Raw genomic sequence first — 19529 nt, forward strand, 5'->3', positions numbered from 1 at the left:
CGAGTTCGAGCTCATTTCGAGCTTAATATGTGAGCTCAATCTCGGCTCGAAAATGTGTATGAAAAGTTCGAGTGAGCTCGCCAAAATTTTCAACCTTGACTTATATTATTGTAATTTTATTACTAATATTATAATTTAATATTAATTATGATATATATAATATAAATATATGCTAATATATTGAAATCGGGTACTCTAGTGAGTTTTTGAGTCGAATAATTATAAACTCTGAGTTTCGAGCTCGATAAATAATAGAACCCTACATTAAGCTTGAATTCGAGCTTGAGCCCCAACTACTCGATTAGAGCTCGGTTCCTGTAAAGCCCTACTCCTACATGGCGAACTTAGGGAACAGTGTGTGGGAGTCAAGTGTACTTGTTTGTTTGGGAAATCCAAAAGATACAACCAGTAACCAATAACTTTGATTGACTTACTAAAGCTGACATCCACAATGATGCAAGGTAGTGTGATGAAGAACACTCTACTTGAACCTGTTGATTCGATTCATGAATACTAGGATCAATGCTACTTAAATCTGTTGATTCGAACCCACGAATACCATATTTAAGGTTTCAATACTTTGTTGATCCAACGAATACCAAATAATTGAAAATCAAAGACTAGCCTTTATTGAATCCAAAACTCCTCTACTTCAATGAGGGTTACAAGTTTAAATAATAAACCCTAAACTAAATCCTAGACCACTCTTAATTAGAAAACACTAAACAATAAATAAATAAAATTACTCTTGATAAAAATTAAAAAAGACATTTCACTTCTAAAAAAAATACTAATTGTTTAACAAACAACAGATTTCCTAAAATGCCAAAATAAAACCAGAGATATTTCAATCCGCATCATACAACCTTGCTGAGGATGACTACTATTCTTCAGCTTATTGACACACATTCCTCTGATAAGTTATTGTGATCTTCAAGTATTACTTCAACACTTGACAGTTACAATTTCCAGTTCAATTCATATTCTGATAATTGTGTCCCACAAGTCATCAGCACATTCAGTGCTTCTATCTCCTTTTCTGTCCATGTTTTTCCGTAAACCATTCAGGGTCTCATAGATCTCACCTGTTCTTGGTGATGATGAATCTCCGGAAAAGAAAACATCAACCCTGTTCCCATGTTCAATCCAACTGCATCCAGGACTTTTCTTCAACCCTTTCTCCTTCATTGCTACTCGTAAGTTTGCTGACTTGTCCCGCAGCTCGGTTTCTCCATAAAGATTCAACATTTGGATGTAATTGCTTCCACTGCTTGGTTCCATCTTCAGTAGATTATTAGCTGCAACCTCCCCAAGCTTCACATTATGATGGGCTCGGCAGGCACTCAACAAACAAAGCCAAATGCTTCTGTCAGGTTCAATGGGCATGCTCTTTACAAGATTATAGGCTTCGTTTAGCCATCCAGCGCGGCCCAAGAGATCAATAATGTTCACATAATGCTCCATCCTTGGCTCAATTCCATAGTTGCCTCGCATTGATTCAAATAGACTCAGACCTTCCTCAATTAAACCAGCATGGTTGCAAGACGAAAGCAGGGAAAGGAAAGTTACATCATCTGGATCTAGTCCCGAATCTTTCATCTCCTCAAACAACCTAATTGCAATGATGCATTCACCATGATATCCGTAGCCAGCTATCATTGAATTCCATGTCACCAGGTTTCTTCGAGACATATTTCTAAAGACGTTCTGTGCATATGTCAGGCATCCACATTTGATATACATGTCAATTAATGCACTCTCCACTTGAAAATCAGAAGGAATATTAAGTCTAATCAGATATGCATGCATAGCCCGTCCTTTAAGCAATGCTGCTATGGATGCAACTGCAACAAGGGCACTTGTAAAGGAGACTGCGTCTGGATACAAGCCATTCTGTACAATTTGAGGGAAAAGATCAATGGCAAACTCTGGAAGGCCATTCCGGCTATAGCACAATATCATAGAATTCCAAGCAACAAGATTTTTGTGAGGCATGGCAGAGAATAGATGTCCAGCCAATTCCGGGAAACCACATTTTGAATACATATCAACAAGGGAACTAGCAACAAATATATCCAGTTCCAATCCACTTTTAGTAACAAAAGCATGGATCCCACAGCCCAACTTTACATCTTCCAGCCCTGCACAAGCATTGATAATACTTGCCATGATATCAGAATCTGGTTTTACCCCTTCCACCTCCATAGCTTTGAAACAATCCAAAGCCTCTTGAAATTTGCAACTTTGACAGAAGCCAGATATCATCGAGCCCCATGCAATGACATCCCTTTCTTTCATCATATTGAAAATTGAAATAGCATCGTTAATGCTCTCACACTTGGAATACATAGTCAACAATGCACTCTGTACAGCCATGTTACCCTGTAGAGGTCGCTTGCTCATTTCTGCATGAACCAACCTGCCAAAATAATATGACCCCTTCATAACGGTTGATGATAGTATATTCAAAATGGTGAAGGTATCAGGCTGTAGTCCAATTGACTTCATTTCGTTGTATAGTTTCAGAGCGTCAAGAGGGCAACAGTTACCAACATTAGCTGAAATCATTGCATTCCATGATTCAATTTTTTTATCCAAGTCCTGATGAAAAACTTTCTTTGCGTCTTCAATAAATTCGCATTGGCCATACGTGGTTAGAAGAGAAGTACAAACATAGGGGTCACTTTCGAAACCCATTTTGATCACATCACAATGGACCTGCCTGCCAAAAACCACATCTTTCCCTACATAACAAGCACTCAAAATACTAGAAAATGATGTTGACACAAATCTAACGCCCTCAATCTTTGCAAGAGAATACAATTCCAAGCTATGGCAGAACAATCCATTCTCACAAAACCCGCCAATCACGACATTCCACAGCACAATGTTGTTCTTATCCTGCAAAATTGTGAATGCACGCCATGCATCTGCAGGTCGAGCACAGTTAAAGTACATATAAATTAGAGCAGTCTCCAAGAAAGCATCACTTTTGAATATGTTTCTAACAATGTAACCATGAATCTTCTTCCCTTCCTTATAAACCAAAAACCCATTACTCGCACCAAGTAGGATGCATAGTGAGTAGGCATCTGGTCTCATACCCAGTGATAGCATTCGACCAAATTGTACCAAACCCTCCTCAATATATCCAAACCTGAAATACCCATCAATCATTGTGTTCCAAATAGTTACATCTTGAGTTAAGACTTCCCTCTCAGGCAATGTATCAAATACTTGAAGTGCATCTGCAAGTGACCCGCATTTAACGTACAAATGAATGAGCGAGGTGGCGATATAAGAATCAGAATGTAACCCCATGGTGATGATTGTAGCGTGAACATTTTTCCCATAGTGAAGATTCGGAAGGGAAGCACAGGCCTTAACGAGGGAAGGGAAGGTGAATTTGGTAGTGTCAAGAGGGGAGCTACAGTATGACTGCAGGGCTTCTATGTAAAGCCCTTGTTGAACAAATGCCTTGATTTTTGAATTGACCAATGTTGGTGAGACATGTGAGTTTGTGAGACATGAAAGCTTGCGCGATATGTACCGACTGAAATACATGTCCTGTAGAGACTAGAGACCTATGTCCCTCTATTTAACTGTTGATGTACAACTAACTGTACATACATCTGAATATTTGGCGTGGGACTTATGTGGTGGTGATTTCATTTATTTTAATTGGGTATTGAGAGTGATGTCAGATATAGTCGACTTTGTCGCCCCCATAAAAAATCAATATAAAGAATTTGTCCGAACAATGAAAAATTTGTGTATGCATGCATATTTGAACAATTTTCAACTTTTGAGTTCCCAAATTAGAACGTGCGAACACCCTGTACTGAGTTGGAAATTGATAACTCTTTCAATGACCAAAAGATATATTATCCCACAATATATGCATGAGATTTTGTATCTCCATATATTCATCTAGACAATGACAGTCATGAATGCTTGAGAATGAAACATAAGTCAAGTGGAGCAAAATAAAATTCTGTTAATATCCATTGGTGAGCAAAAAAAACAAAGTTTGCGGTTAATAGGGTAATTTTTATTTTCTGAAGTGATCAAAGAAAAAAATTGGAATGGACATTGAAATGTCCTGCTGCTTCTATTCTCTGACATGTTCTTGTCTCACCCTGATTATGTTTTTACAGGGTTGTCTTTCTGATACTTTCAGTCATTGTGGGTTTTCTCTTCAGCTTCTGCAATTCATCAAATGACATCTTAGTTTCTTCACATCAGACTTTTTGAGAGGCTTCAGCATGAACATTTGTGCTCCTTCTTCTAAGCACCTGTTTTTGCAATAGAAATGCTTCTGCTGTCAGAACCAAAATTTTAAGAACAAAAGAACAGACTGAATCCATTGACACTTACTGATTAATACGAGTAGGGACATTCTCAGATGACACAATAACAACTGGAACCTCCTTTGTGATTTGTGACTCCTGATGAATAATAAACCAAACAAACCTTAAAGCATTAGCACAAACAGAACCAGATCGCAACACGATATTTTTCGGGAGAATTTCACTGTACTTTTATTTTCTTGAGCAACTCATAGCCTGTCATTCCTGGCATACAATAATCTGTGATAATCAGATTCACTTTTGATGCCTGCAAAACAAATACATACAAAAACTCTTTAGGGTCTTATATATTCAGTGTACTAATACATATTGAACGGAAAAAGGCCTAACTTTTACTTACATTATTTCCATCCAAGGTATTTTGTTCATCACCTCCCAAGCCCAAATACTCCAATGCCCGCAGTCCATTTTCTGCAGTAGTCACTGAAGCAAACCATATACATTTTGATATTTGTTAACAATCATGATTTGAGTTTTCTGGTAAAACACAAGAACATATTTTCAATTCGGGCGAGGAAATGCACCTTTACAGGATGAGCTTTTGAGTAATCTTTCGACCAGCTTGCGATCGACGAGATTGTCATCGACAGCTAAAACATGGGGTACATTTCCATTGTCCATCACAACCTTCTCCTTTGATGAAGAGCCAGACATAACACCTCCTCTCCCAAGCAATAACTCAAAAAAGGCCAAAGTAAAGAGCAGTCCTTCCGGTAACAGAAGAAACAACAAAAGAGCCTGTAAACAATAACTATTCAAGCAAGTACAGTGACAAAATCCCTAATAAAAACACCACAAACTCACAAGAGATGTATGAATGTAATAAATAATGGTTTCTATTTATAGAGAGAAGAAACCACAAATGGGAATCAAAGACGGTGATGTTGGTTGGTGGGCTAGGAATTTGTGCAAACACTTGGAGAACAAAAATAGAAAGAAAATAAGAAAAGTATCAAAATTGTCACATTTCACATATTTTCTACCAGAGAGAATATCAAAGTAGATCACTGATATTTCGTGATCCTTATTGGGTTTCTTTCTATTGATTTAATTCAGTCACATTTTAACACAAAATCCCATCTTTCTCTATCTTCTACAGAATCAGCATCTAATATCTGTATTCCTCTCTGCAAAGATCTCTCTCTACCTATACACAACACAACCTTTGTACTTTTATAGGTCTTTGGACCACCAAACATCTTTCTACTTCCTACTAAACAGCATAGGCTGAGCTGCACAACAAATACACCCAAAAGATTTTGATTGACTAACAAACAAGGGTTTCTTTCAAGGGAAAAAAGAATAATGTGACAGAAAATCTAATTTAATTGATTTTATATGATATTTTATGTGATATGAAACGATTCCCACATTGGTTTACCAGATCAAACCTTTTACCGGGGAAGAAGATCCAATATCACGGGCACAATCTCCTTGGACAGATGTTATTATGCAGAATACATTTCTATTTTTTGAAATTTAAGACATGTTGACTAAAAAGGGAGAACAGGAAGAGTTGTACGGATCATAGAGAGTCTAGATGGATATCTAAGATAGGAACCCATGTGGCAAAATCATGATCAGAATCTAATTTTATTTTGATTTCGATTTCCTTACATTTCACAATTCTCATGATTCCTTTCCCTTTGTGGCATAGAGTCTAGGGGAGCAAAAGAAGTCAAATGTGAAATATCATGAATGGGATGCCAAGAACAGTATATTTGACTTTTATTTTTCTGGTATGGCTCTGCATTTTGAAAGACAGTCCATGACGAGCATAGCCATTGCAGTCTGCAGAGCTTGTGAGGACCAAAGGCACATTACCCTTATCTAAATAAAAATAATGTGGCAGAAGACATCATATTCTTTTTCTTTCATTTAATGTATGGAATTGTGTCAATTTCCATGCACCAAATTACTTCACTGATTAAAACTGCAGCTGTGCAGAGACCCACTAAGCATTCCAGATGCATGAAGACGCCTGTGTGCATATTTACTGCATAATTGGTCCCCTCATCTGCAACCTAGTTTTGCATGTGATGGCTACCAAAAGTAATGTGGGAGAGGAGGATTGGCCCATCACCAGCAAAGAGAGAAAAGGACCACAACACACTCGTGGGTGTACAGGGAGAGGGACCTTGTAAATTTGAAGGACTAGGCGAGGTATGAAGCCCTAGAGGAGCAAAACAAATAATACAAATATCACATACTGACAGACAGCAGCATCAAGAACAGGAAGCAGCCAAGATTTGAAGCTGAGGCTCCATTAATCATGATAATGTTCTTGAGCTTTCAGCATCATCTCTTCGTACTTGGTAGTATGTGAAATGCTAAAAGACTAATCAAGACAACATCTCTAAGACTTCATCGGCTAACATATAAACCTTTTAACTGATGGAATCTGGGTCTCACCACATTGCCTGCATGGCCAATTGGTTATTCAGTTGATGCTTGCCTTTGGAATGGACGATTTGCATGGCCAGCCAGAAGTCATAAATGGTATTCCCTTGAATGTTGCAACTCCCTTGTCATTGGAGAAAAGATGCTGTGCCCATGGAAAACCCATGATCAGAAAACCGAAGAATTAAGGCATTTTATTAGAAAGTTCAAAGGAAATGGCACTATAACGTGGTTAAGGCAGCATTACATTAGGATCCAATGACTCAACTATACATCAAACTTACGTACAAGGTCTAACATTAGATAGCATCGGTGTTTGTAATCAAATACGATTTGATTTACTGCATTACCCTTAGCCATCATTAATTACATCTACCAGGAAGGAGAAAGGGACGGGATGGCGGGCTACGATTTCTATTTGCTGCAATTTTAACAATACTTTTAATCTTAACCACAAGATATATCTAATGGTTCATTTATTGTCACCCCATCAAAATCTTGTTTCAAAACCCCCATTCCTCTACCACACCACGAGCACAGATCTCGGATTGCTGTTATTGCAATGGTAACCCTGCAGGAAGTGGCGAGTATCGCCGATGTGACAAAAATGAATTGGTGATTCTAATAATGTGGCCAGATTCAATACCCGACATCATCCCCTCAATCATATAAAGCATGATTGACAGTGCAAACCAAATCTTAAATCCCAAATCAAAGTCCAAAATCTAAACGCCAATCGTTATATCCTTTGAATTTGAGCTTTTGCAGCTATATGACTTTGCTAACAAAGATGAGTGTAGGGCTAAAGTCTCAACTGTCATTGCTAATAGACATCTCCCACTAGTAATATTTTTAGGGCACTATTTTGGGAGAAGAAGAATTGACGATGTTATTGGGATGATGTGGCTGGTGATGATGACAACTTAGAAAACCGTTGCCATTGAAGAAGTGACAATGTTATTGGAATGGGATGGGGAGGCTGGAATTATTCCAGTAATTTCACTAGATCTACACCATCCAATGCAACAATACATTGATTTGACAACACTACACCCAATACATTCAATGGTGTAGATCTGGTGAAATTGCTGGAATGATTCCAGCAAATCCTTTTCCGTTGCTCCGAGAGATAAATGGCCATTTGATATAATTGATTGGATTTTCTAATAAACCCCATAAAATGAAATGAATGGCTTGAATTTAAAAAAAAAATTGCAGCCAATTCTAGCTACCAAAATTGTAGCCCCTTCCTATCCTGAAAGGGACAATATGACCATTGTATCTTAGCAGCTAGGGGTTAATATAAGGTCAAATCAAGAAATTAATTGATTCCCATATGCAGTGTGCCAAAGAGAGAAAAAACCAACAAAAAAGAACCGCCCAATCAAATTTAAACTTCGATATTCTTTTCAGAAAAGCTACACTTTTTGTCAGCTAATGTAATATTGCAAAAGCAAACATAGGCAAGCAGCAGGCTAACATTCTGTATTGCTGGAACTCATGAACTAGGAAGATCATCCACAATCCAGAATATGAGAAACATACCGGTGCAATCTTTTCTAGCTGTTCCTTTCTTGGGTTCAAAACATCCTCTGGTTTTCCGTCAATCCTGGATGAAACATTAACAACCCAATGTGAGGTATCAAGAGAAAACCCAATTTTAAATAGATGAAAATGTGATATTACAAGTACAATGGGAGAAGGAAAATGAAGACGGCACCAATTCTATAGCAACACACACATGAATACCGTTTATTTAAGACATCAGAAACATATACATAGACCCGCCACTGGCATAACGTGATAAATCCAGGCATCCGAGGTGCAAGTTTGTATCTCCGGCCAAGTGAACCACAACCCAGAAGGCACAGAGTGTAAAACTCATGTATTGGCAGGTTACCTCTAAAACTAGGCCTAGTTCTTACAGAATTCCCTAGTTTAGTCGATTGTAACGTCGTTGTCAAGCCACTGAACGAAGGGAAAACCAGTTCAAATGAACTTTCACGGCCAAAATTATTTCTTTTGGCATTCTAATGAGCTGACTGTCATTAACTTCAGTATAGTACCCATGTGTCAACTTTTTGTTATTTCCTCATGCGTTTCATTCAATACTAGTACACGAAAATTGTAAACAATGTGACAAATCTGGATCAGCTCCATTAAAAATTAAGGACACAGGTAGCTGATAAAAATTAGGAAAAATTTTCTAGCATTTTCCAGGGTTTAATTTGTGATATTATCCACTTTAAAGAAATCGGAGGAGTTTCTGTTAGTTAAAACAAATAAAGAAACTGATTCAGGAAATGCATTTACACATCAAGAAGAGACATTTTTTTAACCAGAACCCCATTCTCTTCAAAGGCTAATCATCAGTTTTCAATTGACAAGGTCGAATGCTTTCTCACATGTTTGCACAAATAAGCTCTGTCTCCTCTCTTCAGGAAGTCATCAATGACTTTGTTGGCAAATTAAAGAGGCATCAAGAATCGGACTTATTTCCCACATTAGTTTTAGGTGGCAAGGACCCAACCGAAAAGCTTCATAATTGGGGACCAAGTTGAACATTGTAATAATTGTATCTAAGTTCACGGACTAACTGCATGTTTATCCCTTTTATATTCCAGGGCTATGTTCGTGAAAGTGATTTCTAAGTCTCTTCAGGTGAGGATCAAAGCGAGATCATTTTTCCCAATTCCATAGCATGTCCTTTTGGATTCTGTTAAGAAACTAATGGCTGACGGATGGAGGTGGTCTATTCAACCTTCCTCTGATCACAGGATGTGTTTTTTGTCAAAATTAAGAATGCAAAGGTCTTTCTGGCTCAGGGCCATGAAACTGGAGCTGGTCTTTTAGCTCGAAAAGATGAACCCGGCACCTCTATAATAGATTCACCATGCTTTCTTTCAAAAGAACAAATGTGTTACCAAGCTTACCCAGAAAATGAAACACCTTCCCCCAACTTTGGCCCCTTCTGGAGGAAGCAAAGGCTCTACCACGGTATGATCATCATTAGGAGCGCAAGCACCTGAAATGTCGATTTGAAATTGTATCATCACGTGATCATCAACGTCATCAATTAGAATTTCGCAAGTAAATGGCTTTAACTGACTATCACTCAAATGGGCAAAATTGAGAATAATCGTTAAAGAAAATTCTGAACATTGGCCAAAAAAGGAAACAAAATGTAGACACTGGACATACGTATTTCATGTGAAGGACATAAGTATATAAATTTCCATAAGTACATAAAACCCATGACAATTATTCTAATTCAGACCAAGCACTAAGAATATGAACCCACCAAGAATATATTATTATCATTTGCATGCTGCATGAATTTGAACAAAAGAATAAGCAATGCACATACCAGCACCGCAGAGTGTATTGCTGATAAAACAATACTGTCAGCCACAGAAGGCGTGAATCCATTGCCCAGGAGAACAGAATTTTGAGCCAAGTCTTCATTCACCAATTAAGAGCGCCCCAACACATTCCTTTGAGTTGTCTGGAAAACTCTCAGCAAACGATAGTACCATACCCACTTCAAGGTCTGTGTATGAAATTAGATATCAGATTAAACAAGTTAGGAAACTGGAAAAGTTGCACTTAACCGAGATCAATACAACTTGGCACAAAATCCCGGGTGGAACTCAAAAACATTTCATGGCTTCTTAAAACATTCCTTAAGATACAGAGTTTCTGATACATCCAAAAACAATTAAATTCCTGCATAAAATGCTATACATATGCTTAAAACATGACCATGAGTGAGTGAAGAGTGAACTCTCATCCTTACCTCATCATTATATTTTAAAGCATCCTCATTTCCGGAGGACTTCAAAACTTTTCTGTACACGCCCTTGATATCATTCTCCACAAGGTCCCTAAAAAATTAAAATCTAAGATTTATTGAGGGGATAACAAAACTGCAAATTCAAAACGAACACACATTCACAAAGTAATTATAAAAATACCAGAGTAATATTTCTCTTACAGGATCCAAGGAGAGCTGCCTACAGAGAGATGACCCCATCAGTTCCTTCCTTTCCCATTATATTTTCTTGCCAAAGCAATCTCTTCTCTGTGTGTGGGGTTTTCTTTCTCAGTGTTGGTCAGACAGACGAGGTTTGATCGATAGGGTTTACGAGATCTTGACGGGCCAGCGTGCTAGCCCATTGGATCCTCTTAAAGCTATAGGCTTTTCAGCCTTTGGGCCGTTGAATTAGATTTAGCCCATATCGATGGCAACTATCCGCTGGACTAAGCCGATGGATCTAAAGTAGAAAGCCCATAGCAATTATCCGTAAACAATATTTAAGGCTATAATTAGAGGTTCGGCAAAGGACTGGGAAATATAGGGAAGGAAGGTATCTGTCAAATATAGTATGGAAAATACAGATTTTGACAAGATACCCCTGCATTGGTATTTATTATCTTTCCAATAAGAGGTGGACACATCATTCTAAGAATTTTTAGTATAAATAAATAATATTTTAATCTTGTAGAATTTTATAATAGAGTTATTGATGAATTTGTTGTTGAATAGAGATGTTATAAATTGTCAAAAAAATAATATTTTAATAGTTAAAATAGATAATCTTTTAAGAGACTATGACACAAGTATTCTAAAATAACATTTCGTTAGAGGATTGTTAGTTGGGAGGTGTTAGAGAGAGAACGGTTGCATAAAATGCTTTGAAACATTTGTTTGGAGGATCGTTAGTTATGAGGTGTCGAGTGTGTTTTAAATAATAAATATTTGAATTTCTTTGGGCAAACTTTTTTTAAAAATAAAAAAAGTTATTTTGGCAAACTTTAATAATGTTTTAACTAGTACTTTTCAAAACTATAGTTTTTCCACAAATTTACTGGTGAGGTATAGTTTGTGGATTATTGAGGGAGACTGATAGGTTAATTCAATACACACGTAAAGGATAATAATTACATATTTTCACTAAAAAAATAGTAATGTTAGATAAATTTAGAATAAGATAGCAAGCAATTGTCCCACATTCCATTTTGTATTCTTCGTAGTTTTTGTTATTTTTTGAAAAAGGTGATGGGTCAAATTGTATTCATGTAACCAAAGGATAACATAATTTGAGATTTTAAGACACTCGAACTACCATATAGATGAATTACATGATAACTAAAAAATACAAACAACAACGGTTATCGTCGGACACTCTCGGACGACACCGAATTACACCAGGTTATATATACGAACAAAAATATCAAACAAACAACATTATGGTTCTAGATCAATTATCTTGCCTTTCCCTTCAATGATGAAGGTCGATTTCCCTCATATTTGAGAGTCTCATCACTACGAAGTAACTAAATATATGTCGTCGGAACACATCAAAAACACTAATGATCAAAGATCCGTGAAAGATGGAGAAGATCTAAAACTGGAGAGAAAAAAACCCTGAATCAAAATCTTATTCAAACTCGAAACATGAAAAAAGTGCATAAATTATAGTAGGAAAGGAAAAAGTGGAGAAGAAGGATCTCCGTCTCTTCCTAAAACAGATCCACTAGAGAGAGAGGGGGGTTGAAAAGTTATGATTCATGTGGTTTTTGTTATTAAAAGACATAAGATAAGTGGACTAAATTTCAACTAAATTCCATACAAACCCAACCCTTTATGAAAAGTTAATTATCATTATTATTAAACCAAATTAGTGCCTAAAAAAACTTTTCAAATCCAATGTCCAAAAGCAAACACTATATATATATATATATTCCCAATGATGAAAGCAATCATAAGTGATCTTTCATGTTGATCAATTGGTCCCACAGAAACACTAATTCGTTCTGCCCGAGAAATGCTCGCCAACTGTGTATTTTGACCAAACACAAAAGTAATACAGAATTTATAAGAAACCAAACAAGAGGTAAAGCACAAAATACGCATGAAGACACTGTCGTTTCACTGTCTGGCTTTACTTTTTGTTACATGGGGAGAAGGAGAAGAGAAGAGAAAGCCCTTATTGACTTTTTCTTTTCAGATTGTCAAGATTCCCTTCTCACATTTTTTGTCTTTATTTTCTACTCTTAAAATTTCAAATTAATATTTTGAGGGAAAAAAAAGATTCTAAAAATTGGATTCTAAACCCAACTACTTTTTTTTTTTTGGGTAAATTATTCTTTTGATAAATTGAAAATTATGTGATGATGAATTAAACAAAAAACTACTGTGTGCGTTTTTTAGCATAAAAATTTATTATTTGGAAAAAGAAAACAACACTCATGAATATTACATAATTTTTGCTAAATAATGGGACTTCTAACATTAATTATGTGAATTACTAAAAGGGTATGATTAAAAAAAGGGTATGATAATTAATTTTAGAACACAAAAGTGTTGATTCATTGACATAATAATCTCTAGGGTCAAATTGTATACACTTGAGTCATCAAGTCGGGTCACCACACACAAAAGAATAGGCTCCGTACAAAGTCACAACAAATTATGTAATGATAAATTAAACCAAAAAAATTATTGTGTGGATTTTAGCAGAAACATTAATTATTTGAAGAAAAACAACCCATCATGATCATTACATAAATTTTGTTAAAATAATGGTACTTCTAATATAAAAAAAACATACTTATATGAAAAAATTATGTGAATTACTAAAATAATATGATTAAAAAAAAGGGTATGATCATTAATGTTGTAACACAAAAGTGTTGATTCATTGACATAAAAAAATTATGAGATGAACCCGTATGAATTCGTAAGGTTCTCAGTTCGATTTTCACTGAGAGTAATATATTTGTGACTATGTATTGGGTTTTGACTAAATTTATCCTACTGTCGTATGTCAATTTTTTGTGTGTACAGATCTGATTGCCAGAGCTTAAGCTCAAATCGAATGTTTAAATAACAAATTTATATGATATAATTATCAGTTTCGAAAAAAAAATCATTCATAGAAAAAAGAGAGAGATAGGAGTCATAAATAAAATATATATGTAGCATGGGAGGCAAACTGTAAAGGTGTAGGGGACCCTATTTAAAGCTTTAAAAAGCAAAAAGCCATTAGTGTCTCTCTGCAACTTCTTTTTAATACACTAATGACTAACCACCTTATAAGCTCATCTACTGACCTACCTTTCTTTTTTGCTTTTTATTTACTCCCCCAGCACATTTACCATTTTGTTTCCAATTCAAAGCCATTAATTAATCACAATTATGAACGTTGTGATGTCAAATTAGTAATTTCCGGTGAAACACAAGGGCCGTTTTGTAGTTAGGTTGGTTGTTTCAGTCACATTCCCGAGCAGCAGAAGCTCTTCCTCCAATCGAAACCCGGTTTGAGCCGTCCACGTCAAAAGCCATCTGGCAGAAAACGACCTCGTAGTCGCCATGTAGGAATCCATCTCACCGTTTGATGTTGCCACGTGTCCAACGTCTCATAAATGGCCCCTCACCAACTTCCCTGGCCCATTTCCACTTTGCCGTTAATTACACCTTACCTTCTTTTCTTTCTCCCTCCTCTCCTCTCTCTCTCTCTCTCTGCCAGGAGCCTCAATTAGGAACTGAACTCCCCGGGCACTCTCACCGGAACCCTAAATTCTGTGAGTTCTCTGGCAAGGCTTTTCAATGCCGCGCTTTGGGAATTTATAGTTCCTCCGATCTGAACTTACTTTATTTTTCTCCCTTATCCTTAAGCTCTTGGAGTCTGAAGCTTAAAGCCTATACTTCGGAAGAGGTTTCTAGTGTTCTCTCTAAGCTTCAGTTTCCTGTTTCCCCGAAGAAAGTACCAGAAAAAACCCTTTCTTTCTCTGCTTCATTTTTGGCTTTGAACTGGTTTTTATTGTGTTCTCTGAGCTCCAAATCTAACCGTTATAAAGAAGTAAAAGCAACTCCTTTTCTTCTTCCGTTTCGGTTTTACAGTGTGTTTAGCTCTTGAGGTTCGGAGTCCACCATTGTTTGTTCCATTTCTAGCTCCAAAGCTTACATGGGTTTGTAGTTTACTTGGCTTTTTTTCCTGGTTAATTTTCTCGGAAGCAAAACAATGAGAGCAATGTCGAACTGGAAGTGGCTTTTCGGTGCGTTTTTTCTGTCTGCTTTAATTTCTTCACAATGCGTGAGATCTCTGAACCCATCCTTGAACGACGACGTTCTGGGGCTAATTGTATTCAAGGCGGACATTCAAGATCCACAAGGAAAGTTAACGTCTTGGAATGAAGACGATGTTGTTCCCTGCAACTGGACAGCGGTCAGATGCAACCCGAGATCCAACCGGGTCACGGAGCTCACTCTCGATGGTTTTTCTCTCTCTGGTCGCATTGGTCGTGGCCTTCTGCAGCTCCAGTTCCTTCGGAAGCTCTCACTCTCAAAGAACAACCTTACCGGAACTATAATCCCTCATCTCTCGATACTCCAGGACCTTAGAGTCATAGATGTAAGTGACAACAGCCTCTCCGGGTCGATTCCCGACGATTTTTTCAAGCAATGCGGGTCTCTAAGAGTAATTTCGCTGGCAAAGAACCAGTTTACGGGGAAGGTTCCTGGTAGTTTAAGCTCATGTTCAACTCTTGCTGCCGTTAATTTGTCTTCTAATCAGTTTTCGGGTCCTTTACCTTCTGGAATTTGGGAGTTGAATGGGCTTAGATCACTTGATTTGTCTGATAATTTGTTGGATGGTGAGATTCCAAAGGGGATTGAAGCGGCAAACAATTTGCGGGCCATCAATCTGAGCAAGAATCGGCTCACCGGGATTGTCCCTGATGGTATTGGTAGTTGTTTTCTGTTGAGGTCTGTTGATCTTAGTGAGAATTCCCTCTCCGGGAATCTTCCACAGGCAATGCAGAAGCTTAGCTTGTGTAAGTACCTGAGCTTGAGCAAGAATTCTTTTGAGGGTGAGGTGCCTAAGTGGATAGGTGAAATGAAAACTCTTGAGACTTTGGATCTCTCTGGAAATAGATTTTTAGGTCAAATTCCGACAACCATTGGAAATCTTCAGTCGCTGAAAGCATTAGATTTATCAGCAAATGGTTTCACCGGGAGCTTGCCGGTGTCTATAGCAAATTGTAAGAACCTTTTGGCTTTAGACTGTAGCCACAATTCACTCACTGGTGATCTTCCTGAGTGGGTTTTTTCAGACGATAAACTTAAGCTACAAGTTCTGGACTTGTCAGGCAATGGGTTTTCCAATGTAATAGTTCCTGCCATTGGGTATTCAAGCAGCTTGCAGTTCTTGAATCTGTCTAGGAACTCTCTGGTGGGTACCATTCCATCCACAGTTGGAGAAATGAAGGCCTTGAATGTTCTTGATTTAAGTGACAATCAGCTAAATGGTAGTATTCCTCTTGGAATCGGCGGAGCTTATTCTTTGAGGGATTTGAGAATGGAGAGGAACAAACTATCGGGGAATATTCCTGTTTCAATTGGAAACTGTTCAGCATTAACTTCTATGTAAGTTCTCTTCACCTTCTATCTGATATCAGATTTACTGCCTTTAATCCCAAATATTTGATTGAGTCATTTCTGCTTATGAACATCATCGTTTCTTCTATGAAACTTTTTCAAGGGAGCTATGTTTCCTATTTTTCTAATGCCAATCGTCCATGGAAAGCTGGTGAATTTGCTCACATTGTAAGATAATATGAGAAATTATGTTGAAATAGTATTTACAGGATATTCTGAGGACACTAGTGGGTTGAGATTTTGATGAGCCAGTTTGCAATCTTGAAGAAACTGAAAAGCATTTGCTGCTTTAATGAATTGAAATAGTTCCTTTTTGAATTGTCTGAAAACAAATATAGACATGGAAAAGAAATGTTTCAGTTTATCTGGCATTGTTGCTTGACACTACGTCTGAATATAGGAGAGTATCCTTGTTTCCCATTAATTGGTTATGAAACATCTATAAGCTTCTATTATTGAAAATTTTTCTCTGTAAAAAAGGAACTAGATTTTGTCGTTCTAACAGGTTCCTCTTTCTTGCTCTGTTTTCTATATGTAGAATCCTGTCTGAGAACAATTTGGCCGGTACAATACCTGAGGCTTTTGCTAAACTTACGAACCTACAGAATGTGGACTTGTCTTCTAACAAACTAACTGGCAGCCTTCCTAAGCAGCTGGCCAATCTTGTCCACCTCTTTCGCTTCAACATCTCTCATAACAATTTACAGGGTGAACTACCTGCTGGCGGTTTTTTCAATACCATATCACCTTTCTCAGTCTCTGGCAATCCATCTCTTTGTGGCGCTGCAGTTGATAAATCTTGCCCAGCTGTCCTTCCTAAACCCATTGTTCTTAACCCCAATTCGTCTTCTGACTCCACTGATGGCACATTGCCCACAAATCCTGGTCATAAGAGAATTATCCTTAGCATATCTGCCCTCATTGCAATTGGTGCAGCTGCTGTCATCGTCGTTGGTGTGATCGCCATTACTGTCCTTAATCTCCGAGTTCGGTCATCAACATCTAGATCCGCAGCAGCCCTCACATTATCAGCAGGAGAAGACTACAGCTGCTCCCCAACAACAGATGCCAACTCCGGCAAGCTCGTCATGTTCTCAGGTGACCCTGACTTCAGCACTGGTGCACACGCTCTCCTCAACAAGGACTGTGAGCTCGGGCGTGGTGGATTTGGAGCCGTCTACCGGACAGTTCTACGAGATGGGCATGCAGTTGCAATAAAGAAGCTAACTGTTTCAAGCCTTGTGAAATCCCAGGAAGAGTTTGAAAGGGAAGTTAAGAAACTTGGAAAAGTCAGGCACCCCAATCTTGTGGCACTTGAGGGGTATTACTGGACCACATCATTACAGCTCCTCATATACGAATTTGTATCTGGTGGAAGTTTGTATAAGCATATTCATGAAGGTTCAGGTGGAAATTTCCTTTCGTGGAATGAACGGTTCAATATAATTCTTGGGACCGCAAAAAGCCTGGCAAATTTGCACCAATCAAACATCATCCACTACAACATCAAATCAAGCAATGTTCTCATTGACAGTTCAGGTGAACCCAAGGTAGGAGATTATGGTCTAGCAAGGTTGTTGCCAATGCTAGATCGTTATGTACTGAGCAGTAAAATACAGAGTGCACTTGGCTACATGGCACCTGAATTTGCCTGCAGAACAGTGAAGATTACAGAGAAATGTGACGTGTATGGTTTTGGTGTTCTGGTTCTTGAAGTTGTCACTGGTAAGAGGCCTGTTGAATACATGGAAGATGATGTGGTAGTGCTTTGTGACATGGTCAGAGGAGCATTGGAAGAAGGCAGGGTGGAAGAGTGCATTGACGGGAGGCTTGACGGAAGTTTCCCAGCAGAGGAGGCAATTCCGGTAATGAAGTTGGGCTTAATTTGCACTTCACAAGTACCATCAAATCGGCCAGACATGGCAGAGGTAGTTGACATATTGGAGTTGATTAGAAGTCCCTCAGAAGGCCAAGAGGATTCAGGCTGAACCTCTAATTTATATTTTTTAGAATTGAAAGATGGGATTTACAGTAGGTTTTCCGGCGAATTGGAATCCGGTTTTTTCTTTTTATAGAGAGCAGATATCTGATTGTCCTGTTCTTACATTGTTGTGGTGTTTGACTGGTTTTCTCTTGTTTGCTTTCTCTTTCTCTGTAGTTCAGTTCATTCTCTACTATATCTAGGGTTGCCGGATTCCTTTTCACCGGGTTCCAATTTGGATCCCTTTTGCATATTGTTACCCAGTTACTAATGTTCAATCTTTTTCCTTATCATTGCAATGATTTTGGTTTTTGTTTCTAATTATGAGGTGACAGTAGCATTTCTTGGTTTCTTCTTTTAGGCAAACAGAAGCTATAACACTCAACTCTCTTACTGCTTCTACTTGTATTTTGCCTGGATATATTGTTTCTGATAAACCCATGTCTTTTTCTTTCCAGGGCAAGTTTACACGGGCATGGTTGTTCCTTATACACCAAAAATCATGGTGTAGCAATTATCAAAGAATAAAAGGGATCGTCAAAAGGCCAAAAGTGAGTTGAGAGCATTAGGACTCAAAAGATTCTTAACACCCACTTTAAGGCAACTAATTCTAAGTGCCATAATAGAATATTAAGACACCATGGAAAAAGGGGAAAGTTGAATTAAAGAAAGAAAGAAAGGAAGAGCAATTGCCTTAAAAACAACAGCATTGTGAGGGTATAGATAGAATATTAGAGCATCCACAATGGTGCTACTTGTGCACACACTCCAAATTTCACTAAATTATATTCTCTCTTCTCATTTCTCTTAGGTGGCACAATTTAATTGGGTGATTGGGTCCCACAATCTACACTATTCATCAACACTCCATACATTTCAACACTCTATATTCATTTTCTTTATTTTCTCTCTCTTCTTTTTCATCATCTCTCTTATTTTTCATCACCTCTCTCTTCCTTTTTATCTTCTCTCTCTTTCTTTCCATAATCTCTCTCTTACTTTTCATCACATCTCTCTTCCTTTTTCATCACCTCTCTCTTCACTATTCATCAATTATCATACACTTCAAAGATCAAGTATGAACTAATTTTTCAAGTGTCATTTTTTATCACAAGTGTGCATGTAGTGCTTAACTTATCAAGAAAGTATCATCTCAAGTACCCATTGTGAACATCTAGCGCTTAATTTATCAAGAAAGTATCATCTCAAGCACTTCAAAATCATCCCATTGTGGATGCTCTTAGAGTGTTATATTCTGTCGGAATAGAAGCTCTATGCAGTCTCTGTTACTTCTTTCAAAGCTCTCAGTCTGCATTACAATATACTAATCTCACAT

The 19529-nt window shown here is 37.7% G+C and overlaps 3 protein-coding genes across 3 annotated transcripts; 1 reads left to right on the forward strand and 2 right to left on the reverse strand.

Moving 5' to 3' along the window:
- Nucleotides 1-620: 620 nt before the first annotated feature.
- On the reverse strand, nt 621-3619 carry LOC120014742 (pentatricopeptide repeat-containing protein At2g40720). The gene has a single exon (XM_038866781.1). It carries the CDS (start codon nt 3562-3564, stop codon nt 979-981), a length of 2586 nt encoding a protein of 861 aa, XP_038722709.1. The 5' UTR covers nt 3565-3619; the 3' UTR covers nt 621-978.
- Nucleotides 3620-3897: 278 nt separating this feature from the next.
- On the reverse strand, nt 3898-10905 carry LOC120014577 (two-component response regulator ARR17-like). Its single transcript, XM_038866566.1, has 11 exons — nt 10765-10905; nt 10567-10654; nt 10138-10320; nt 9695-9795; nt 8316-8379; nt 6783-6915; nt 4895-5108; nt 4711-4793; nt 4540-4617; nt 4378-4448; nt 3898-4295 (listed from the first exon to the last, which is right to left on the reverse strand). The coding sequence occupies exons 7-11, from the start codon at nt 5022-5024 to the stop codon at nt 4199-4201; spliced, it is 459 nt and encodes a 152-aa protein (XP_038722494.1). The 5' UTR covers nt 5025-5108; nt 6783-6915; nt 8316-8379; nt 9695-9795; nt 10138-10320; nt 10567-10654; nt 10765-10905; the 3' UTR covers nt 3898-4198.
- Nucleotides 10906-14270: 3365 nt separating this feature from the next.
- LOC120014068 (probable LRR receptor-like serine/threonine-protein kinase IRK) lies at nt 14271-18517 on the forward strand. Its single transcript, XM_038865998.1, has 2 exons — nt 14271-16200; nt 16751-18517. Exons 1-2 carry the CDS (start codon nt 14798-14800, stop codon nt 18198-18200), a joined length of 2853 nt encoding a protein of 950 aa, XP_038721926.1. The 5' UTR covers nt 14271-14797; the 3' UTR covers nt 18201-18517.
- The last annotated feature ends 1012 nt before the right edge of the window (nt 18518-19529 follow it).

This window comes from Tripterygium wilfordii, chromosome 14 (assembly GCF_013401445.1).
Source record: "Tripterygium wilfordii isolate XIE 37 chromosome 14, ASM1340144v1, whole genome shotgun sequence".
Lineage (NCBI taxonomy): Eukaryota > Viridiplantae > Streptophyta > Magnoliopsida > Celastrales > Celastraceae > Tripterygium > Tripterygium wilfordii.

Bases quoted from the DNA above. Each gene is read 5' to 3' on its own strand.
- LOC120014742 (XM_038866781.1), bottom strand. From the start codon at position 3,564: ATGTATTTCAGTCGGTACATATCGCGCAAGCTTTCATGTCTCACAAAC.
- LOC120014577 (XM_038866566.1), bottom strand. From the start codon at position 5,024: ATGTCTGGCTCTTCATCAAAGGAGAAGGTTGTGATGGACAATGGAAAT. The intron at 4,794-4,894 runs GTGCATTTCCTC...GGTTTGCTTCAG, and splicing joins CAAAAGCTCATCCTGTAAAG to TGACTACTGCAGAAAATGGA. The intron at 4,449-4,539 runs GTACAGTGAAAT...ATTATTCATCAG, and splicing joins AGTTGCTCAAGAAAATAAAA to GAGTCACAAATCACAAAGGA.
- LOC120014068 (XM_038865998.1), top strand. From the start codon at position 14,798: ATGAGAGCAATGTCGAACTGGAAGTGGCTTTTCGGTGCGTTTTTTCTG. The intron at 16,201-16,750 runs GTAAGTTCTCTT...TTCTATATGTAG, and splicing joins TGTTCAGCATTAACTTCTAT to AATCCTGTCTGAGAACAATT.